At 38.0% G+C, this 20,565-nt stretch overlaps 1 protein-coding gene across 3 annotated transcripts in view; it reads left to right on the plus strand.

The window, feature by feature from the left end:
* LOC136871979 (2',5'-phosphodiesterase 12) overlaps positions 1–20,565 on the plus strand; it is a 93,195-nt gene that overhangs the window by 48,581 nt on the left and 24,049 nt on the right. For all 3 annotated transcript variants that reach the window (XM_067145750.2, XM_067145751.2, XM_067145753.2), the window contains one exon: positions 12,958–13,113. In XM_067145750.2, coding sequence (XP_067001851.2) covers positions 12,958–13,113 — 156 coding nt within the window. The remainder of the gene's footprint in view (positions 1–12,957; positions 13,114–20,565) is intronic.

Consider the following 20,565-nt stretch of genomic DNA (forward strand, 5'->3'; position numbering starts at 1 on the left):
AAACACTCGATGGAAGTGCCGACTGTAGTGTTCAGGACGACAATAACCAGCGTGAAATTTATGGTGTTCAAGACAATGATAGGGCACACATTAAAAATACGTCAAAATTTCAGCACTTTTAGCGAAGTGCGTAAAGAATATTAATGTTAATATGTTACAGCATATGAATGCATTGTTCATGGCATCTTATCATATTGCAAAAAAAAGCAGACCCTACACTGATTTTGAAGGTTTGGTTACATTGTTACGCAAGTCGAATGTTACCGATTCAGAGAAGTATGTGAATGATACACAGTGCAGAGAATCGTAGCTTGAATTACTACCGTGCCTGTGCTATGAAGAAGGAATTGCGAAGAGTACCTTATGCAGTAACTTTCGTAGTATTGCCGACAAACATTCTAAAGTTTTATCCGGATTTTCAGGACCATTTAAACTGGAAACGTTTAAAACATACGAAAAATCCTATCCTCACTCGAAGTGTCAGGAGGCTGAAAAAATGGCGTAACAGCCCGAAAGGGCCTTGGCCTACCAAACGACCGCTGCTCAGCCCGGAGGCCTGCAGATTATGAGGTGCCGTGCGGTCAGCACGACGAATCCTCTCGGCCGTTATCCTTGGTTTTCTTTCCCGGGACCGCCATCTCACCGTCAGATAGCTCCTTAATTGTAATCATGTAGGCTGAGTGGACCTCAAATTAGCCCTCAGATTCAGGTAAAAATCACTAACCTGGCCAGGAATATAACCCAGGGCCTTCGGGTAAGAGGCAGGCACGCTACCACTACACCGCGGGGCTGGCAGGAGGCTGAAAGTTTCATAAAAAATCCCGAATGTGCACTTTTAGTGAGGTGCCTAAAGAAAATGAATGCTAATATGTTACAGCATATGAATGCATTGTTCATGGCGTCTTATCGTACTGCAAAAAAGAAAACAGACCCTACACTGACTTTGAAGGTTTGTTTGCATAGTTAAGCAAGTTGAATGTTACTGATTCAGAGAAGTATGTGAATGATATACAATGCAGAGAATTTATTTCATACATTTCCTCAGATCTTCGTGAAGATTTTATATGTGGCATTAAGGAGAGTTCATGTCAGTATCTTACTCGATGGATCAACAGATAAATCTGATGATGAGGAGCTGATACTTTACATTCTTTTCTTTATATAAGGTGACTTTCTATTGTGTCATTGGAGAATGCAACAAGCGATAGCTATATGGAGGCTCTAGAAACAGAATTGCTTCAGTTAGGGCTTGGAGAACTCTTCACGGTACAAAACTAATAGGTATAGGGACTGATGGAGCACCAAGTGTGATTGGTGTCCGTAATGGTATGGTTACAAAAATATTTGAAAAAAAAATTGAGAACCTGGTAAAACGTTCACTGTGTTACGCATCAACTCCAACTCATTGTTCTTCACTCACTGAAAAATGTGAAACTTAAAAATCATTGATGAAATTGATTCTATACTCAGGAAACGATATATGTTTTATCGACATTCGCCAAAACGACTTCGTAAAGTGAAGGAAATTTCGGAGTTGATAGAATGTGTAATATCTAAATTGGAGTATACTTACACCAAGTTAGATGGGTAGCACGCAAATTAAATGCTTCGCATGCAGTTGTCAAACACTGGGAATGCCTAGTGGTGCATTTAGAGAATATTTCTGAAAGGAAAGGTGAAGACGGAATCACGGCTAAAGGTCGTCTAAAGAAGATCAAGGACTTTAAATTTGTCATCATAATTTACTTCTTGTATGACTTCTGAGTATATTCAAAATACGTTCACTTGTATTTCTGAGGCATGTTTTGATTTTAAGTCAGATAAGAGTGCATGCAAATAATGCAATTAATTCATTGCAACAACTTCACAACACCAAGGGCCCAATGGCAGAAAAGTTCTTTCTGCTATAACACTTCCAGGAGTTTATAGTGGAATCAGTTATCGGGTGTCTCGAATAAGAATTTCACGAGCAACAAGGAACATATTTTGGCAAGTGGGATTAACTTTCTGAAAGACACATTTCTTCAAAATGAGGACATTCAAAGTGCCACTGGTGTTATTAACACATATTTCTGGCAATCAGGAAAGCAACTGGAAAATTATGGCAATAATGAAATACAACTTCCTGCCATTCATTTTTCAAAACACCTTGAAATGGAGAACAACGTAGAAGACATACTGAGCGAGTGGTACGAGTTCAAAGTAGTCGGGAAAGGTCTTGCACTGAATGATCTACTTGAAAAATTGCGGACTGTGAAAGGGCGATTTCCGATTTTAAGAAAGCTCCTTTCACACAGGTAAATGCTGGGGCTGTTCCTTAATTAAGGCCCACAGCCGCTTCCTTCCCATTCTTGGGCCTTTCCTATCCCATCGTCGCCATAAGACCTACCTGTGTTGGTGCGACGTGAAACAAGTAACAAATAGCTTAGTATATAGTGGCAACAACTCCTGTGTCGACTCATCATGTGAGCGAGGGTTCAGCACGATGAATATGATTAAACACAAACTGCGAACCAAACTTGCCGAGAAAAACTTATGTGATCTCATGATAATATCTTTGAATGGACCATCTTTAAAGAACTTTGATGCAACAAAATGTATTGATCGTTGGTGTTTTGGTGGGAAATCAAATAGGCACGTGTAGTGTAATTTTAAAAGATGCTGACCTTGAAGGTGACTGGTGATTATTTGGGTTAGTATCTCTTTAAATATAAATTTCTATTCTTATATGAACTGAGACTATACTACCTAAGGTCACATTTCAAAAACAATACGTAGCTTTATCCTAGTCTAACCTGTGGTTCCTGATAAAAAGAGGCTGGCTACTGAATTATTTCTATTTTCTTCTACCCCTGGTGATATTTAAAATTTGTTGAATTAAAATCTCTTCTTGGAAGTTGTTTGTTTGTACTTAATATTAGTGTCTTGTTGATATTTGTATGGGTTTGTTGCTGTTGTTATTTTCATCCTAGCAGGAGCAACTCTTCTCGATATCGCTTGACTGCTATACGGATATATAGTTCACCAGTTGAACTTGAAGAATTTATTTCAAATATTTATTGAGGAGTTTCCTTGCTGGTCCCTTTAGAATGGTGAGCACATAACAGTATTACATTCATATTGCCATGAACAAAGAAAACAGCCACAAAAAATCCAACAACAAGACACTAATATTATGTACAAACAAACAACTTCCAAGAAGAGATATTTACTTAAGATATTTTAAATATCATATTACACTGAGTGGCCAAAAGTCACAGGAAGGGGTGTCCCATTAGAAAATGTGTGCCATGTATGACCCCTGAGCATTGCGGTTAGCTGCAGCATAGCTGAGCAGTCTGTCACAGACACCAGTGTCATGAAGGTGGCAACATGTCGCGAGTTAATCGACTTTGAACGCGAGATGATGAATGGTGCACGGGTCATAGCTTTGCGGAGATTACACACGAATTCCGGTTTCTGAGGTCAACAGTGTTGAGGGTGGATCTTTAATATTGCAGAGAGAATATTACCACCCGCGTAAACCGCCACGTGGGAAGACCCCAGCTGATTAACAAACGGACATCATGTCGCCTCTGCAGAACCATACTGGGCGCTCGACAGGCTACTGTGAGTCAAATCACTGCCCAGTTGTACATTGGGAGTCAGGAACCTGTTTCTACCAGGACTGTAAGGAGGCAGCTGCACCACATACGTTTCACCAGCCGATGACCAATTCGTAGGGACGTGAAAAATTAGCATCTATTTGTTTCAAAATTAGCATCTATTTGTTTCAAAATTAACATCTATTTACAAAGTTAAAATAATCGCATGGTATTATTAATTTTAACGATTCCTAGTTTATTAAGTGCAATTATTGTCCTTGGTTCACACACAAGATAAATTCATTGTTCAAACAAAAGCATTGTCAGTTCTTCGGCATTGCTTTTTTTTCAAATTGCACCATCTGTCTGTAACCACTGTGTTGTAATGAGACAACATGCGTTTCCTATCTACATTGTTCATTGGGGTCCACAACAGCTCAAGACAGTATTTAGCAAATATGCTGAACTCTATCTGAACTGCAGTTAATGCAAGCATGACGTCACATTTTTCATTGTCTTTCATCTGGGTTTGAATTGCATGTTTCAGAGAACAGTAACCAGACCAGATATCGTTTCATGAGAGATCTGTTACTCCAAACAATTTCTCAAGCTCATCTAATTTATCAGTGTTATTCAAGATCATATTTTTTGGATACAAAGCTTGAGAAATTGACACAAAATGCTTATGGTTGGGGTCTGTAGCTTTCAATGTGGCTAGCTTGCACTGTGAAGAATGAGCAGCTTTGAAAAATGTGTCTCTACATTCAGCCTGCTGTAGAGGAGTGAGCTTAATCATAGCATCATTACTTGCAGCAGAAAAATTCCCCTCACAAATCTAAGGTAAAACTGGTGTCAAGGTTATGCAGTTTGGGGTGAAGGAGATGAGAGGTAGTTCAGTAAGGAAGTCAACTAATCCGCATGATTTGTGACAAAAACCATGTGGGAGTGAAGCCTATTCACTTCTCGTTCACTCAGATCAGTCAGGTACTTAATACCACAGTTGTTGATGTCTTTCATGTCATACATCGTGAAAAATGTAACATCAGTAAAGTAAGCACTCAAATAGAAGACAGCCTGAAACCAGCTATTCCATCGGGTTATGGCAGATGCAGGAAAAAGCTTTGCTTCCTTTGAAGCACCATACTTTGGTGTTAAGAATTGTAAATTATATTTTTGCTTTCTTGTGTTCAAAAATGCAGACTTTACCATCGCAACCACATGATTTAAATGTGTCATCACTGCGACCCAACTATTGCCAACCAAGCTGATCTTACGTGCCCAGCACTGTACATGCATTAAATGATCCCCTATGACCACACTTAATGCTTCATAACACCGGGTCATGAACTGGGCACTGTCACTAACAAACACTTTAACTGCATCATATGGTACACTATAACTGCACTGAGGTTCTAAAACACCACAAGAGCAGTTTGTAGCATTTCCTGCATCAAGATAGTTCACAGAAACAACGTGCAGCTCTCTTTTCGATCTGGCTGGGGCGTGGAATATGATGATAAAAACACAACGGCCCATTCTATTTGTAGTTTCATCACAGAGTATGTTGATGATCTTCCCCACTAGAGCCTCTGCTGTTCTTTTCTGGTGGTCAGATGCAACTGCTAGAAAGGAAGAAAGACCTAAAATTATAACAAGATAATTTAATATTACTGGATAAATTGGGTACGGGTAAGATAGTTCGATATGGAAATCACACGCAAATTCGGTATCCTTCAATTTTGCGTGTGGTTTCGATGTCGTAATACCTAAACCATACCCGATCAATGAAATCGAAACTTACCGGGTAAATATACTTCACGTAGAGTTCTCACACATGGCAGCTCTTCATTTGAAAACTCAGTAATCCAGGCTCTTAGCTCTTTGCTTTCCAGCTTTACCAGAGGTATATTTGCTTTGGCAAATACTTCAACTGTGCGTTTCGAGAAGTTATCTCTGGAAATTTTTCGTCGTTTACAACTATCTAACTGTGTAAGCACAGAAGATTGCTTTCTCTGAGACGTACCAGCAGCAGGGGTTGAACTTTCGTTATCGCGTCACTTATCCTCGTGTTTTTCAGATTTAACATGTTTCACAATGCTATCTTTTTTTTTCCCCACCCAACTCGGCAGTTACAATAGTTGCAAAACACTGTCGCTGAATCTGTGGCATATAAACCATCCTTTGCATATTGCTGAGCCCTTCCGTGTGCAGTTGTCGTGCACCCCATAACCTAAACTATCGCTCGACTTTCTACCCTTCACTAGTTTCAGTTTTGAACAACAGGAAAACAACGCTGCGTCTATCTTGTTATTTCCGTGGCACTTGATTTACATTTCGATAGTAATCGATACAGATCTTATTCCCCTTGCTATTCCCATTGTAAATATTGATTAAAGTCAGCAAGCAGCAATCGATCGGCTACGTTTCTTCATCGATCAGAACGGTTGAAAGATTTATGCAACATATTTTGAGTATTTCTAACGATTTTGCCAAAATATATTGTTTTCACCAGTAAAATAGCACATTTTCATAGAATTTGCACCAAAATCTCATATTCGTACTAATTTTGCAGTTTGGGCTACAATTTGCATTTTGTCGCACCTCTTTCGTATGCGTAAAAATGATTTTATTCCACATTAGAATTACTGTAGGGTAGAATTCAGTACAAGATTCAAAATTTCGCATTTATCGCAAATGCGATTTTTTTCAGGTCCCTACCTATTCGTATCCCTTTGCTGACACCTCAACACAGAGCTCAACGATGTGCATGGGCCTGCGAACATCGGTAATGGACCATGGAACAGTGGCAGTTTGTGGTATGGTCCGATGAATCCCGGTTCTAGTTATATCGAACTGATGGGCATGCGAAAGTGTGGTGTATGCGCCGTGAGCCTACGGATCCTGCATGTTAATAAGGTTGTGTCCAGGCGGGAGGTGACTCGGTTCTGATCTGGGTGGCGTTCTCATGGTTGCAATTAGGCTTCATTGTCCAGCTGCATGGAACGCTGACAGGTGCACGTTATGTGGATATTCTTTCAGACTATCTGCATCCCTTTCTGGCCCTAGAGTAACCTGATGGAGATGCCATGTTTCAGCAGGACAATGCGCCATATCACCGCTCTGTGCTGGCACGCAGGTAGTTGGAGGAGCACTCCAGTGAAGTTACGACCATGGATTGGCCCTCCAGATCTCCTGATCTTAATCCAATCGAGCATTTATGGGATGCTGTCGATGCTGGTGTATGCTCCATGAACGCCGCTCCAACTACACAAGACCAATTGAAGGGCTGAGAACCATAGTGGGCCAAATCCACCAACCGTTGAAATTGAGTTAATGCCATCTAGCGGTTCATTTCTGACTTAGGTATTATCTCTCCAGCTGGGCTATTTCCACGTCTTCCCATTTGTGTGCTACAGGGTTACAAAATATCAACCAAATTGAACTAGCCACTGGAGGTAGTGCCATAGTGGGACAAATCCACATGACCAATCCCTCGCTTACTCCGAGTCACGTGATATGCGTAGTATCATGGCAGACATCGGCCACGAGGAAAATAGAAGCAGTGATAAAAATTCAAAGAAAAGAAAGAGAAATAATGCATTTTGGATTAAAAATCAGCAGAAGAAGAAGAGAAACTGTGGTGAAGCATACGTCAGTGTTAGTGGTAGGCCTGTAGCCGCAAAGTGTTACGAAAAAAAAAGATTGTAAATGTGTGTTGCGATGTTACAAGCGTTGAGGGTGTACCTGAACTTAATCTTAAGGGATTCATTAGATTGGAAACGAAAACACCTAATTTTGAGCCACTGAACCTTGGACACTCTATCGCCGTGATATCAAGAAACTTGAGTGCTTCCACCAACAGAAAATGAGATTCATCTTTAATAGTAAGTGGGAGGGCTATGTGACCAACACGGCAGTTCTCGACAAAGCGCAGCTAAATAGCATTGAAGCACCAATCATAGCTCATCAACTGAGATGGTTAGGCCATGTTCACCACATGGGTGTTACCAGGCTTCCCCGCCAAATTCTTTATGGCGAATTTTGCTCTGGCAGTAGACCTCATGGAGCCCCTCTTAAGCGTTTTAAGGACCAGCTGAAACACATTATGAAGACAACTGGTATAGATATACAGACATGGGAAGAATGTATTGTGGACCGCTCACTGTGGCGGAACACTACATCCACCGCTGTCAACTTGTTTGAAAGAGAATGCCGCAGACATCAAGAGGCCAAGTGACAAGCAAGAAAACTCCGTCAATTACAACCCCACCCTCCTCCATCCATTCAGTGTGATTTGTGTGGGCGTATTTTTTCTGCCAGGATTGGTCTGTTTAGTCATCGTTAACACATTCATAAACTGAGTTGAACTGGTCAATGTATGCAGGAAGAAGTTATATATACTCGGATCGAGTTACAACCGACGAGTGTTCCGTATATCTTGAGACAAAACTACGCCCAATCTGGCCAACATATGAAAAATTGCACTGTGTGCATGTTAATCTATATATTCCAGAACCCTGATATCCATCTTTATTTGCATTAACCGTCTTATAATTGAAAAATATATTTCTGTTAGTGTTATGTGTCTTGAATGCTATTTGTAAATCTCGTTTTTTCAAAGGATTTGTAATTTGTTGAATCGCAGGATTAGTGTAGATGAGAAAGTAGCATATTTTGATTTTTTAGTTTTCCCTGGAGTAAGATTAGTGGCCAGTTTAAGTTTTACTTTGTTAATGATTCGATTAATTGTTTCTCTTTTGTAACCATTAATCAGTGCTAATTCTTTTTAAAATCTGAGTTCTTTCTTTAAGTTAACTGGTGATAAAGGTATTTTGAAGGCTCTATTGACTAGGCTGAAAAAGGATGCCTGTTTATGGGATTTCTGATGAAGGGAATCGTTTTTTATTGTAATTGGTGTGTGTGTGTATGTCGCTTTTCTATATATCTGAAAGTCAAATCCAAAGTCTGTACATGTTATGTTTATATCCAGGAAGTTCAATGAACCGTTGTTTTCATCCTCCTCGAAATTTTTTAATGCAACTGTCTACCTTTTATAAAGGAAAAAATGAAATGCATCCTCCTAATATCTTGTAACTGTCTACCCTGTTCAAAAATTCTAAAATTTTTGTACTGTTTTTTTTTCATTGGTGTATTATTACAAATGTATCATTTACGTACCTCAACCAAAGTCTATATTTGGTTTAATTTTAAATCCTTCCATGTTATCCATATAAATATCGGCCAATATCCCTGAGCTGAGGTCCCCCATAGCCAAGCTTAATTGGTGATAGATTTTGTTATTGAATGAGAAGTAGTTGTTCATCAATACAAATTTAAGTAATTTAATACATTCGTCCTCTTCTATTTTACTTAAAATACTATCTTTGGATAAGTTGGACTCAATTATTTTGACTGTTTCGTTGATAGATATGTTAGAGTACATGTTAGTGATATCAAAGGATATTATTTTATGATGGGGTTGCAGGTTGAATTTTTAAAATGTTTTGCAGAATTCTATCGAGTTTTTGACTGAAGAATGTATTTTTAGAAACTGGTGTATAAATTCTGATGTACCAGAAGTGGCGCTGTTCATGCTATTTGATTGGTCGAATGGGGATATTGTTTTTATGTATTTTGGGAAGAGCTTTTGCCTTTGATATTTTTGGGTTCATGTTTATCAGTTTCTGTTGATCTTGTTCTTTGAATAGAAAATTAGAATTTTAAGGATAGATTTTAAACTTCTTTGAATTCTGGGGATTGGATCTTTGTTCACAACTGTGTAGGAGTTATCCGAGAAAAACTCTTCAGTTTTTTTAATGTAGTCGTCATTATTTACAAGTACTATTGTTTCGCTTTTATTTGCCTTGGCGACAATTAAATTAACTTTTATTTTGTATTAAATCCTTTATTTGCTTAGATAGGGCGTGATTGGAATTGGTTTTCATTTCTTTTATTAAATTTGGGATTTTCTTTTTTTATTTCAAATTTAACATCATTCTGTGTTTCTATCGGCAGTTTCCCTATATTAAATTCTGTTTCTGCTATTGTATTTATTAGGTCTTCTCTTTTGTATGGGTTGGACCAATTGAACTTTGCTCCTTTGTTCAATATATTCATTTCTTGTTCAGAAAATTTAGTGTTTGATAAATGAATTGTGTTGGGGTTGTTAAATATCGGTGAAATTAGTTCTTTTTCTTGTTTGATTACGAGCTTATTTGACATATTATTTGTTTCTTTTAATTGTTCTAACTTGTTTACTAGCGTATTCTTTTTCTAAGATGTTGACAAGTTTCTCGTTAGTGTGCCGCTCGATGGAATTCCATTCTAATGTGGTTGTTAAGTGAGCAACATTTACGTGTACCTTACACAGTTGCAAGTTTAATAAGAATTTTTTTCTATATAATTCTTTTTATTTCATTTTTTAGCCGTATCTTATTGATTTTGTTTTGGGTGTCATATGACCTTGGACCTAATATATTACTTCTTTGGGTTGACCTCAAATTTTGGTATTAGACTGATTTTTGGCATTCTTTTAAAAACCATAAATCTTTGATAATTTTACTGACTTTGACCTTGAGATTTGTATATTTATTTATTTTACTTTTTGCCTGGTGGCTAACATATTGCATAAGACCAATTTCATGTCCAAGTCATAGTAATGTGCCAATTAAATTGTAAGATTTGGCTAAAAAATTTTGGTGTTTCTAACACTGTTAGTGTTAAGTGATTTATTAAAGTATAAATGTTTTTTGCTATTAGCTTTACGTCGCACCGACACAGATAGGTCTTATGGCGACAATGGGACAGGAAAGGGCTAGGAGTGGGAAGGAAGCGGCCGTGGCCTTAATTAAGGTACAGCCCCGGCATTTGCCTGGTGTGAAAATGGGAAACCACGGAAAACCATCTTCAGGGCTGCTGACAGTGGGGTTCGAACCCACTATCTCCCGAATACCGGATACTGGCCGCACTTAAGCAACTGCAGCTATCAAGCTCGGTGGCATAAATATTCATAGGAAGATTAATGAATTAAAAGATGGATCATTGAAAGTTTGTAGTCTGTTGTATGCGTCGTACTTGTAGTCTTCACCAATCCCCAACTGGTTTGAGTTGGCCAATTTTTACTGGTCTGTTTGTTATTAAAGCATGGTTAAAAGGGACACGAATATTTGTTACTTAGTTGTTATTACGAAAATATGTTCTCTTTCATTTCAAATTTTCTTTATGGAACTGCAGTTGACGGGTATTGAACTTACTACTAATAGTTACAAATTCTTGTTTTTATATCCACTTTATTCAATACATAAAAATATTTATTGTCTCTAAAGGGACATTTACTACAATACAAACATTAAATGGGACATGTTTCACTCGTTGTATCGAGCATCTTTAGCTATTTTGTACGATTATCTCAAGGTTGAGTCTATAATAAACCTTATATTACAATTATTTGTTCATTAAAATGTTATTACACAATAAAATATTGTTACTATATAAAAAGTAAACAGGAAGAAATAACAACTCAAATGAGTCAATAATAGACTAGACGTTAATCACAGGGAGTTAATGTCCAAGTCATAGTAATGTGCCAATTAAATTGTAAGATTTGGCTAAAAATTCCCATTTTTTTCTAACACTGCTAGTGTTAAGTAAAGTATAAATGTTCATATGAAGATTAATGAATTAGAAGATTAAACTTGCAATATATTCTCGTTAGATGAGAATTACACCATTATTAAAAGAAGGATCATTGGAGGTTTGTAGTCTGTTGTATGCGTCATACTTGTAGTCTTCACCAATCCCCAACTGGTTTGAGTTGGCCAATTTATACTGGTATGTTTGTTATTGAAGCGTGGTTAAAAGGGACATGAATATTTGTTACTTAGTTGTTATTACGAAAGTATGTTCTCTTTCATTTCAAATTTTCTCTACGGCACCGCAGTTGACAGTTATTACTAATAGACTCCGACATCGTCTTCGAATGTCGACGAGAGAACTCGCTAGTGGACATAGTGAGGAAAGGATACCGAAGATAATCGATTGCATGCAACATAATCGCTGGGGTGCATAAATATCGGTAACGGAAAAAATTGCGCACGTTTAAACGCCTGAAAAGCCATACATCTAATTTTTTATCTGATTTTTTTATATGCTCTATTGGTGGAAAAATATCTAATTCCCTCCATGGAAATTTAGAATTTCCATTCAGTGATAGGGTTCTCGCTGTGACCGAAGGATAATACACAGTTTAATATAGGAATTTTGAAGGGACAGCACAACATTGTCAGTATAACAGGTTTCTCGTTATATGCCGTATTTAAAGATAGAAATGTTATAAAATCCGTACTCGCTATATCGGACTTCTACTGTATGAGGGACATGGGGCTAGACAGTTTTATATTATAGATTGGCCTGGTCCACACTCTCTGTATAATAATGGTGTTTGGCCTCCGGAGAGACCTGGTGCAGGTCTTTTCAGTTGACGCCGTATATGCGGCCTGCGTGTCTATGAGGATGAGGCCATACCTAAGATGAATTCTAAGGCTAAGATGGTACAAACATCCAGCCCCTGTACCAGAGGAATTAACTAATGGAAGTTAAAATCCCCAATCTGCCCGGGAATCGAACCGAGGATCCCTTGGGCCGAAGGCCAGCATGCTAACCATTTAGCCATGGCGCCGGACACACACTCTGTGAGAACTTGTGCTGTGGGAAGATAACCTGGGCTAGGGGTTCCTCTCTCTTCAATAAGTAAGAGTGCATAGCAATACCTTCCAGAAAGCATGAAATGAAGTCTTCCCATCACCACTCCTTCTCCCACAGAGACATTAGAATAAGCTTGGCTGAGGGCGTATATCACTAACTTGTATCTTGGAGGGGAATTAGGACAATGTGACTGCTGTTGCTGCCTTATCAGTATGTTAGTTTTCCTATGCAGGATTAGAAACCCACATGAATGTAATCTCTTGGAGCCAGATTGCCACATGACATCAGCACTGCTTTTCACCAAAGCGGCAGCAGTTTGATTCCATATGGGATTTTTCAAAAGTGGTTTGGATTTTGCATAAAACTGAAAGTGATGATCACAGTATCTACAGTTGCGTAAAACTATATGCGGACGCTGATTGTGTTAGGTTTGGGAGGCCATGGGGCCTCTCATTTTTTCAAGTTTCTTGACCATTTCTTCAGTAGATACTTACTTTATTCATTGGGACAGACTTCTTCCTTTTTCTTCTGTGTTTAATTTTTTTTAAATTCATCAATCTGTTCTGTTTCCTATACTGTCACTTTCTCCATATTTTATCATTTTGTGACACTAAACTCCATAGCTTTGAAACGTTGTAGATGAGAAAAAGTATAATATGTCTTCTTTTAGGTTGTGGTACTGGAGTGCATCAATGAACCTGAAAAATTGTTAGTGGTTGGCAACACGCACCTTTACTTTCATCCAGATGCTGACCACATTCGACTGTTTCAAGCGGCGATGGCCATTCTCTATGTCCAAGAAATAGTTTCAGCTCTTTCAGTACAAGTAAGTAAAGGTTCTTATTTAGTGTATTTAATTTAATAAAGTTAATAGAAGATTTAAACTTCTGTCTTAAAGAGGTCAGTGCTAAAAATTATCTTCAGAGGTGATGATGGTATGCAACATATATGATCTTGGGAGGACTTGGTAGTAAAGAGATGAACTGCTTGACTAACCTTTTGAATTACAAGTCAGCTGATGTTGATCATTGTTCGGTATAGCCACTCAGAGACAAGAATAATTTAGAAACTGGCTCGCATGTTTCTAAACAGGTATTCAATCATGAATCAAGGTCAGCCATATATGTATTCATGAATTGATAAGTATACAAGCAGCTTACATCATGTACAGCAGCTAAATCACACCCAACTAGAAAGATTAGTCATTCGGAAGAAGTTGTCAAACAGAAGGATCTGAAACAAAAATTAAAATTGTAGACGCAAACTTTGGTTTTAGTGACATTATTAACACATTGCGGACCGGATGCTCATCACACTGCTTAACCCCTGTGCCCGGCCATTTTCTGTGCAACTTATTGCTACAGCGCATGCACATAAACAAATGAGTCTAGCTTCACTAACCTTGTACTGATTATGGTGAATTTTACTGGAGACCTGTGGTAAGAGTCCTAGTAATGTTTCCTGGTGTAGTAGGCTGTGTAGCAATGACCTCTGTGAAGGGGCGCACAAAAACTTTTGCAAGTGGACCTTGTTTCACTTCGTTTGCTGTTGCTGGAACACCCTCTGCACCTTCTGGTTGGATCTTGTTTCATTTCTGTAGCTGGAATTTCGACTAGAACATCACTGGGGCAATTCGAATATTTATCCTTGTATAATTCATTAACTCGTCTGCGTCTAAGCTCGTGTTCAGTCTAGGAAGTGCCATCTTACCCACCTCATGGCTCCTTGAACGATGTAAACATGAGGTTGGAAAACTTAGCAAATGAATCATAAAACAGATGAAGAATATAAAGAAGAGCTAGCATGGAATAAACATAAGCTTCAACACCGAGATTCTAGTAACCTTGACCACCAGCTAGTTTCAGAAGTTTTGACAGATGTCACCGAACGTACGAGCCTCATGAAGATGTGTTAGCTTGTCTCCCGTCCGCAATGTGTTAATATTTTAAGGAAGAGATGCTTAGTTCATGAAAATGTTTTATTTTTGTGTAATTTTAAAGATTTTTGACAAGTCTTGTATTGTAAGTATAACTTATTTTATGATCTTTGTTTTTATGTAATTGAAAATATTTTATTTAGTTGACAAGTCTTTTATTTTAATTATAACTTATTTAGAGTAAGGTAATTTTAAATCAATGAATTTGAATCAATCATTAATGATCTGCATTTTGGGCTGTCGCCAAGGTGGCAGATAATTGTTTACCTAGCTTTTTCTTAAACATTTCCAAAGAACTTGGAAGTGTTTTATGTAGATGACATTTCTTTCATTTCAATCTTGACTCAATTAGGGTATACTGTGAGAAAGTTAAGATATCAAGCCTGAAAATTATTTGGTGAAATATTTGGTTGCTGATGAAGAGAACAAGAAAGGTTCTCGAAACATGTACAGCATTTTATTGATATAGATTAAATAACTTTTTACAGTATTAATTTGGCAGAAAACGACGACTTTTATTGAGGTATTCCTGTGTTCAGCCCGATGTGTGCTGAGCAAGAAAACGTTTTCACTTTGCCCTTAGCTTAGAAGTAAATTTTAAAGCATTTTCTGGCTGGCTTAGGCAGTTTAAGAAACATTTCAGAATTCGAGAAATTACAATTCACAGAGAACATCTTAGTACAAACATGGATGCTGCTGAGAAGTTCGCTAATGTATTTTAATCGTTCATTGAAAAAGGACAGACCGAGCTCGATAGCTGCAGTCTCTTAAGTGCGGCCAGTATCCAGTATTCAGGAGATAGTAGTTTCGAACCCCACTATCGGCAGCCCTGAAAATGGTTTTCTGTGGTTTTCCATTTTCACACCAGGCAAATGCTGGGGCTGTACCTTAATTAAGGCCATGGCCGCTTCCTTCCCACTCCTAGCCTTCCCACTCCTAGCCATTTCCAGTCCCATCGTCGCCTTAAGAACTATCTGTGTCGGTGCGACGTAAAGCCACTAGCAAAAAAAAAGAAAGAAAAAGAACAGCTTGACCTGTTGTAAATTTATTATGCAGATCAGAAGGACTGTATTGTAAATGTTTACCATCACAAACACTCGGGATGCAACGAGCAGCAAGCCTCAGGTTGTAAAATGTCAAAGGAAACAATAACAATTATGGTCTGTGCTAAAGCAAGTAGTGATAAATTAAAATTATTAGCAGCAGGGAAATCTAAAAGAAAAACTTGTTGCTTTAAAAGAGAAAATATCCATTTGCAGTATTGTTATTGAGAGGCAGCGTGGATGGACACACAGACTGGTTTCACAGTCATTTTGTGGAACAAGTGACGACCTTCTATTTAAGCACTCGCTGCCAATCAATGCAGTGCTCTTAGTAGACAATATGCCCTCTCACCCACATGAAAGTGAATTTAAAGAAGGCAATATTTTTGTCGAATTTTTTCCCCTTAATGTTACTTATGTTTTGCAACCTATGGACCAAAGCATTACTGCTGCTTTAAAGGGAAACTACAGATCAACATTTTTATTTTCTTCTTGGATTAGTCTTTGAGGAAACAATGACAGCTGGATTAGTAGATTTCCATTTCAGAAGCCAAGAAGCAAAACCATTGGATGAAAATTATGAAAAACGTAGTTACGAGAAGAAAAGGCCCGAAATTTAGGGGATAACTTTGATGACTAAAGGTGGCTTGCACCAACGAAGAGTAAGCTCTTTTTCTGTAGCAGCTCTGAAGATGGTTTTCCGTAGTTTCCCGTTTTCACACCAGGCAAATGCCGGGGGTGTACCTTAATTAAGGCAGCGGCTGCTTCCTTCCTGCTCCTAGCCCTTTCCTGCCCCATCATCACCATAAGACGCGCGCGCGCGCGCGCGTGTGCGTGTGTGTGTGTGTGTGTGTGTGTGTGTGTGTGTGTGTGTGTGTGTGAGAGATATAAAGCAACTTGTAAACAAAACAAAATTCAGGATCCTCATGGTCACTCACGATTTGTGAACTGATGTCATCTTGGAATGTATATATAATCAAAACATAGCGACTTCCATACGAGAGTAAATTACTTCCTAAATATTTTAGTCATTTCAGGTACTATTACTACAAAAATTACATGTTGAAGAGCACCTGCTTGTAGTACATTACTAAAGACGTAAATAAAGCACAAATGTAAGTTAGAATTTACTCTCACGACGTGCATGTAGTAAGCCAGGTGTAGATCTGTTGATTAAAATAGAATACTGTGTAGTTAACGAGAGGCAGACATTTTAATGGTTTCATGTATTGCTTAGATTACTTTCAGGCTTAGATTACTATCGGGATCTCAATGAAGAAAACAACAGGCAAATGTAGTAGTGCTAATAGTGCATGAAAGGTGAGGTTCATGTGATACTTACACAGAGAAAGAGACTAAGGTATGTTTCAGTTGTACGAAAGAATCCTTTACTTTCTTCAAAATTCAACTTGCCAATCATTTACAACAAAATTCAGATAGGAATTCAGCTGTATGTCCCAATTTACACTTGTGTGCCGTGCAAGTGTTTTTTGTACTGTAACATTTCAGTTTCTTGTGAGCAATCTTATTAAATATCACACTTACACATCAAGGTTTTCCGGTAATAAGAATGGGAAAGGCTAACCTTGGGATGTAACTGGAGTGGCCTTTATTAAGATATAACCTCAGCATTTGACTGAAGTAAAATGGGAAACAACAGAAATCCGTCCTCATGCCTGCCAACAGTGGGATTTGAACTTATCTCCTGAATACAAGCTCAGAGCTACGCAACCTGAACAGGTTGTGTCATTCATCACATTGATGGAGCACTATTGATGTTAAGAGAAAGGTGCACAAATATTTCTGCAATAATGATGAATATTCGGAAAATAAGGGTTCTTCTCATTCGCAGATTTTCCATTCATTGTGAGTGCAGTTGACTGCATATATACAGTAGAAGTCCGCTATAGCGAGTACGGCATATAACGAGAACTCCGATATAGCGACGACTTTTTTCTCTCCCTTCAAAATTCCTATATTAAACTGTGTATTGTCCTTCGGTTACAGCGAGAGCCATATCACTGACGCATCCGTTATTATAAGCGATTAAGCGCCTGCGATTTTTTCCGTAAGTGATATTTATGCACCCCAGCGATGATATTGCATATGATTGATTACCTTCGGCATAGTTTCCTCGCTATGTGCACTAGAGAGTTCTCTCGTCGACATTCGAAGGCGATGTCGTAGTCGAATAGAAATACCCGTCGACTGCTGTTCCGTAAAGAAAATTTGAACTGAAAGTGAACATATTTTCGTAATAAATGCGTACCGGTAAATAAACGGTTGTTAACTCGTTAAAAATTAAGGCGGGCTAAACGATCGCTTAATTTTGAGGCTTAATACTCAATTAAGTAGGAAGGGATACACCTCGAGGTATGGCAGAGTGCTTAATTTGGATTTCTCGAGGTTAGTTTATATTTTCTCGCATCTGGTTAAATTACGGAATGGCTATTATGAAAATGTATATCGAGAAGGTTATCATTTCTCTACTGGCGCTTGAAGTGTGTTTTCATCATACGTATAGTACGGTTAAGTTAAGATAGGTGACGCTGTTTGAATAAGAAAACTGAAACGTTTGCATCAAAATGTAATCGATCTTCTTCGGTACCGTACGGTATAGTTTTCTCACTTTGTGCATTTGCGAGTTCTCTCGTCGACATTCAAAGGCAATGTTGGAGTTGATTAGTACCTAATACCCGTCGACTGCTGTTCTCTAAAGAAAATTTGAAATGAAAGAGGATAATAGGTTTCGTAATAAATGCGTAAATAACGTGGCCGATAGCAGTTGTTAACTTGTTAAAAATTAAGGCTGAATTAAACGATATCTTAATTTTAATGTTATATATGGAAATTAAGTAAGAATGTGATACACCTCAAGACATGGCAGAGTACATCACTGATTTCAGAGGATATTTCATACTTCAAAGTAATAAACTTCATTGTTAGGTTCCGTATTGAGTTAAGACTATGCTTAAAGTAAATACAAAATTTTAATATTCCACCTTCTCAATACTAAAAAATCATTTGATGTTTTACAAAAACATTACAATGATATTAATAGGTGCTAGTTTCGGTCCACTGTGGACCATCATCAGCCTAGCCAAATTACAACAGTAAAAGACAGAGTGATAAAATAAAGTAAAATAATGTGGAGAGATGAGAGAGGATCTAGAAGGATGGGATGGTGGTAGAATGACAGACAAAAGTGAAAAACCGTATATGCGAATTATGATAAAAGTAACGGAAGTGTTCACATTGACAAGTAAAATCTTTGTGAAGTCACGTAAAAACTCTTGATGAGATAGTCTTTGGTTGACAGTTACTCCTGTGTTGCACAATTAAAACTCACATCTAGAACTTTCTAGAAGCATATATTTAGTTATATATTTTAATTGTGCAACACAGGAGTAACTGTCAACCAAAGACTATCTCATCAAGAGTTTTTACGTGACTTCACAAAGATTTTACTTGTCAATGTGAACACTTCTGTTACTTTTATCATAATTCGCATATACGGTTTTTCACTTTTGTCTGTCATTCCACAACCATCCCATCCTTCTAGATCCTCTCTCATCTCTCCACATTATTTTACTTTATTTTATCACTATGTCTTTTACTGTTGTAATTTGGCTAGGCTGATGATGGTCCACAGTGGACCGAAACTAGTACCTATTAATATCATTGTAATGTTTTTGTAAAACATCAAATGATTTTTTAGTATTGAGAAGGTGGAATATTAAAATTTTGTATTTACTTTAAGCATAGGATATTTCATATCTTCTCGCGTCTACTTAAATTTCGGAAAGGCTATTTAAATGTAAATTTTTCGCGAGGAGGTTATCATTTCTCTACGTGCGTTTGAAATATGTTTTCATGATACATATACGGTTAGGTTAGGTGACGCCGTTTGAAGAAGAGAACTGAAGTGTTTGCCACAGAAACCTCTGGAGTGATACCATATTTCTCAGAATCCAAGACTTTTTTTCTTAGAATCTCATGCGAAAACTCAAGGGTTGTCTTGCATTCGCGGCCTAACAGTAAGTTAATGGATACCACTGGCAACTACCGTGGTAACCACGCTACTTCTTTTCACACGCGCACAAAACTCGTTGACAAATGACCACCTCATTACTATAGCCTACATCGCGGGTGAAGTTACACACAGGATCGCAGGAAATAGTGAAGAGAGTATGGCGTTCTATTAGCGTTTACAAAAACGTTTCTCAAATCTGCAGAATGACATCAAAACATGCGAGCCTTCGAATTCTTAGAAAGGCCATGGATACTCAGTGGCAGAGTTATAACGCGTCTATTGTACTTGACGCTTAGCAAAATTAAGTCTTATAGACAGCAGAAATATTTTCGGCATAGGCCTAACTAAAGCCAATATTTGGCGTTAGTGTGAAGACAAATAGCGGAATGGCCGTACCGTGGCGCAATAAACTCGTTCGTTGACTTTCGACGTCCGCGATTAGGCCTACACATCGCTAGCCACTGAAGGTGGCCGAACCTGGCAAGCGAGACGTGTGTGTAGCGGTAGCCGATTACATCTGACGCTGAGTAAAAGTAACAGTTTCATAGACAGCAAGAATAATTTCCTGGTGGATCGTCATAATGTACAGACGCATGGAATAGGTACTGCCGGCAAAATTTCAACGGGTTCTCTTCGGTATTATGATGCCAATTTTAAGTTAATGGCCCTTAAACCCGCGGAAATAAAGAATAATTGTGCAGCCGCAAAAAAGGAAAAGAAAAAAGGCATGACGAAAGTCAATGTTCGGCGTCTAAAAATGCGCAGGCCTACTGTACAATAAAGGCATTCATATGGTTTTACAAAGTACTTTTTGAGCCTGATTTAAATTTTTTGAAGGAAAAAGTGGGGTTCATCTTGGATTCGGAGAAATACGGTACTCTATTTTTTTCAGAATGAAATTAAACATACAGTTTCACGTAGTATCGGATTTCGAAAAATAACAAACAAGTAAGCCGTAGTGTGGATAACATCTGCGGAAATGCAAGTTTTGAACAAACTGATTGCCATTTCATACCGATTTTAAAATGCAGGGGGGGTTTTCCGACTTTTATACAAAAATCAGATATAACGACAGTCCGCTATAGTGAGTAAATTTTCCGACGTTATGAATTCTTGCTATAACGGACTTCTACTGTATATATTCCTATTTTGTGCCCTCCCAGTAATATTGGTGAACATTGTAAAAATCAGAAGTGTTCCTTCTCCATTAACAGGCAGATCATTTCCTATTAAGTTATAAATATTATAAGTTAAACATTATTTCTC

Source organism: Anabrus simplex, chromosome 4 (assembly GCF_040414725.1).
Source record: "Anabrus simplex isolate iqAnaSimp1 chromosome 4, ASM4041472v1, whole genome shotgun sequence".
Lineage (NCBI taxonomy): Eukaryota > Metazoa > Arthropoda > Insecta > Orthoptera > Tettigoniidae > Anabrus > Anabrus simplex.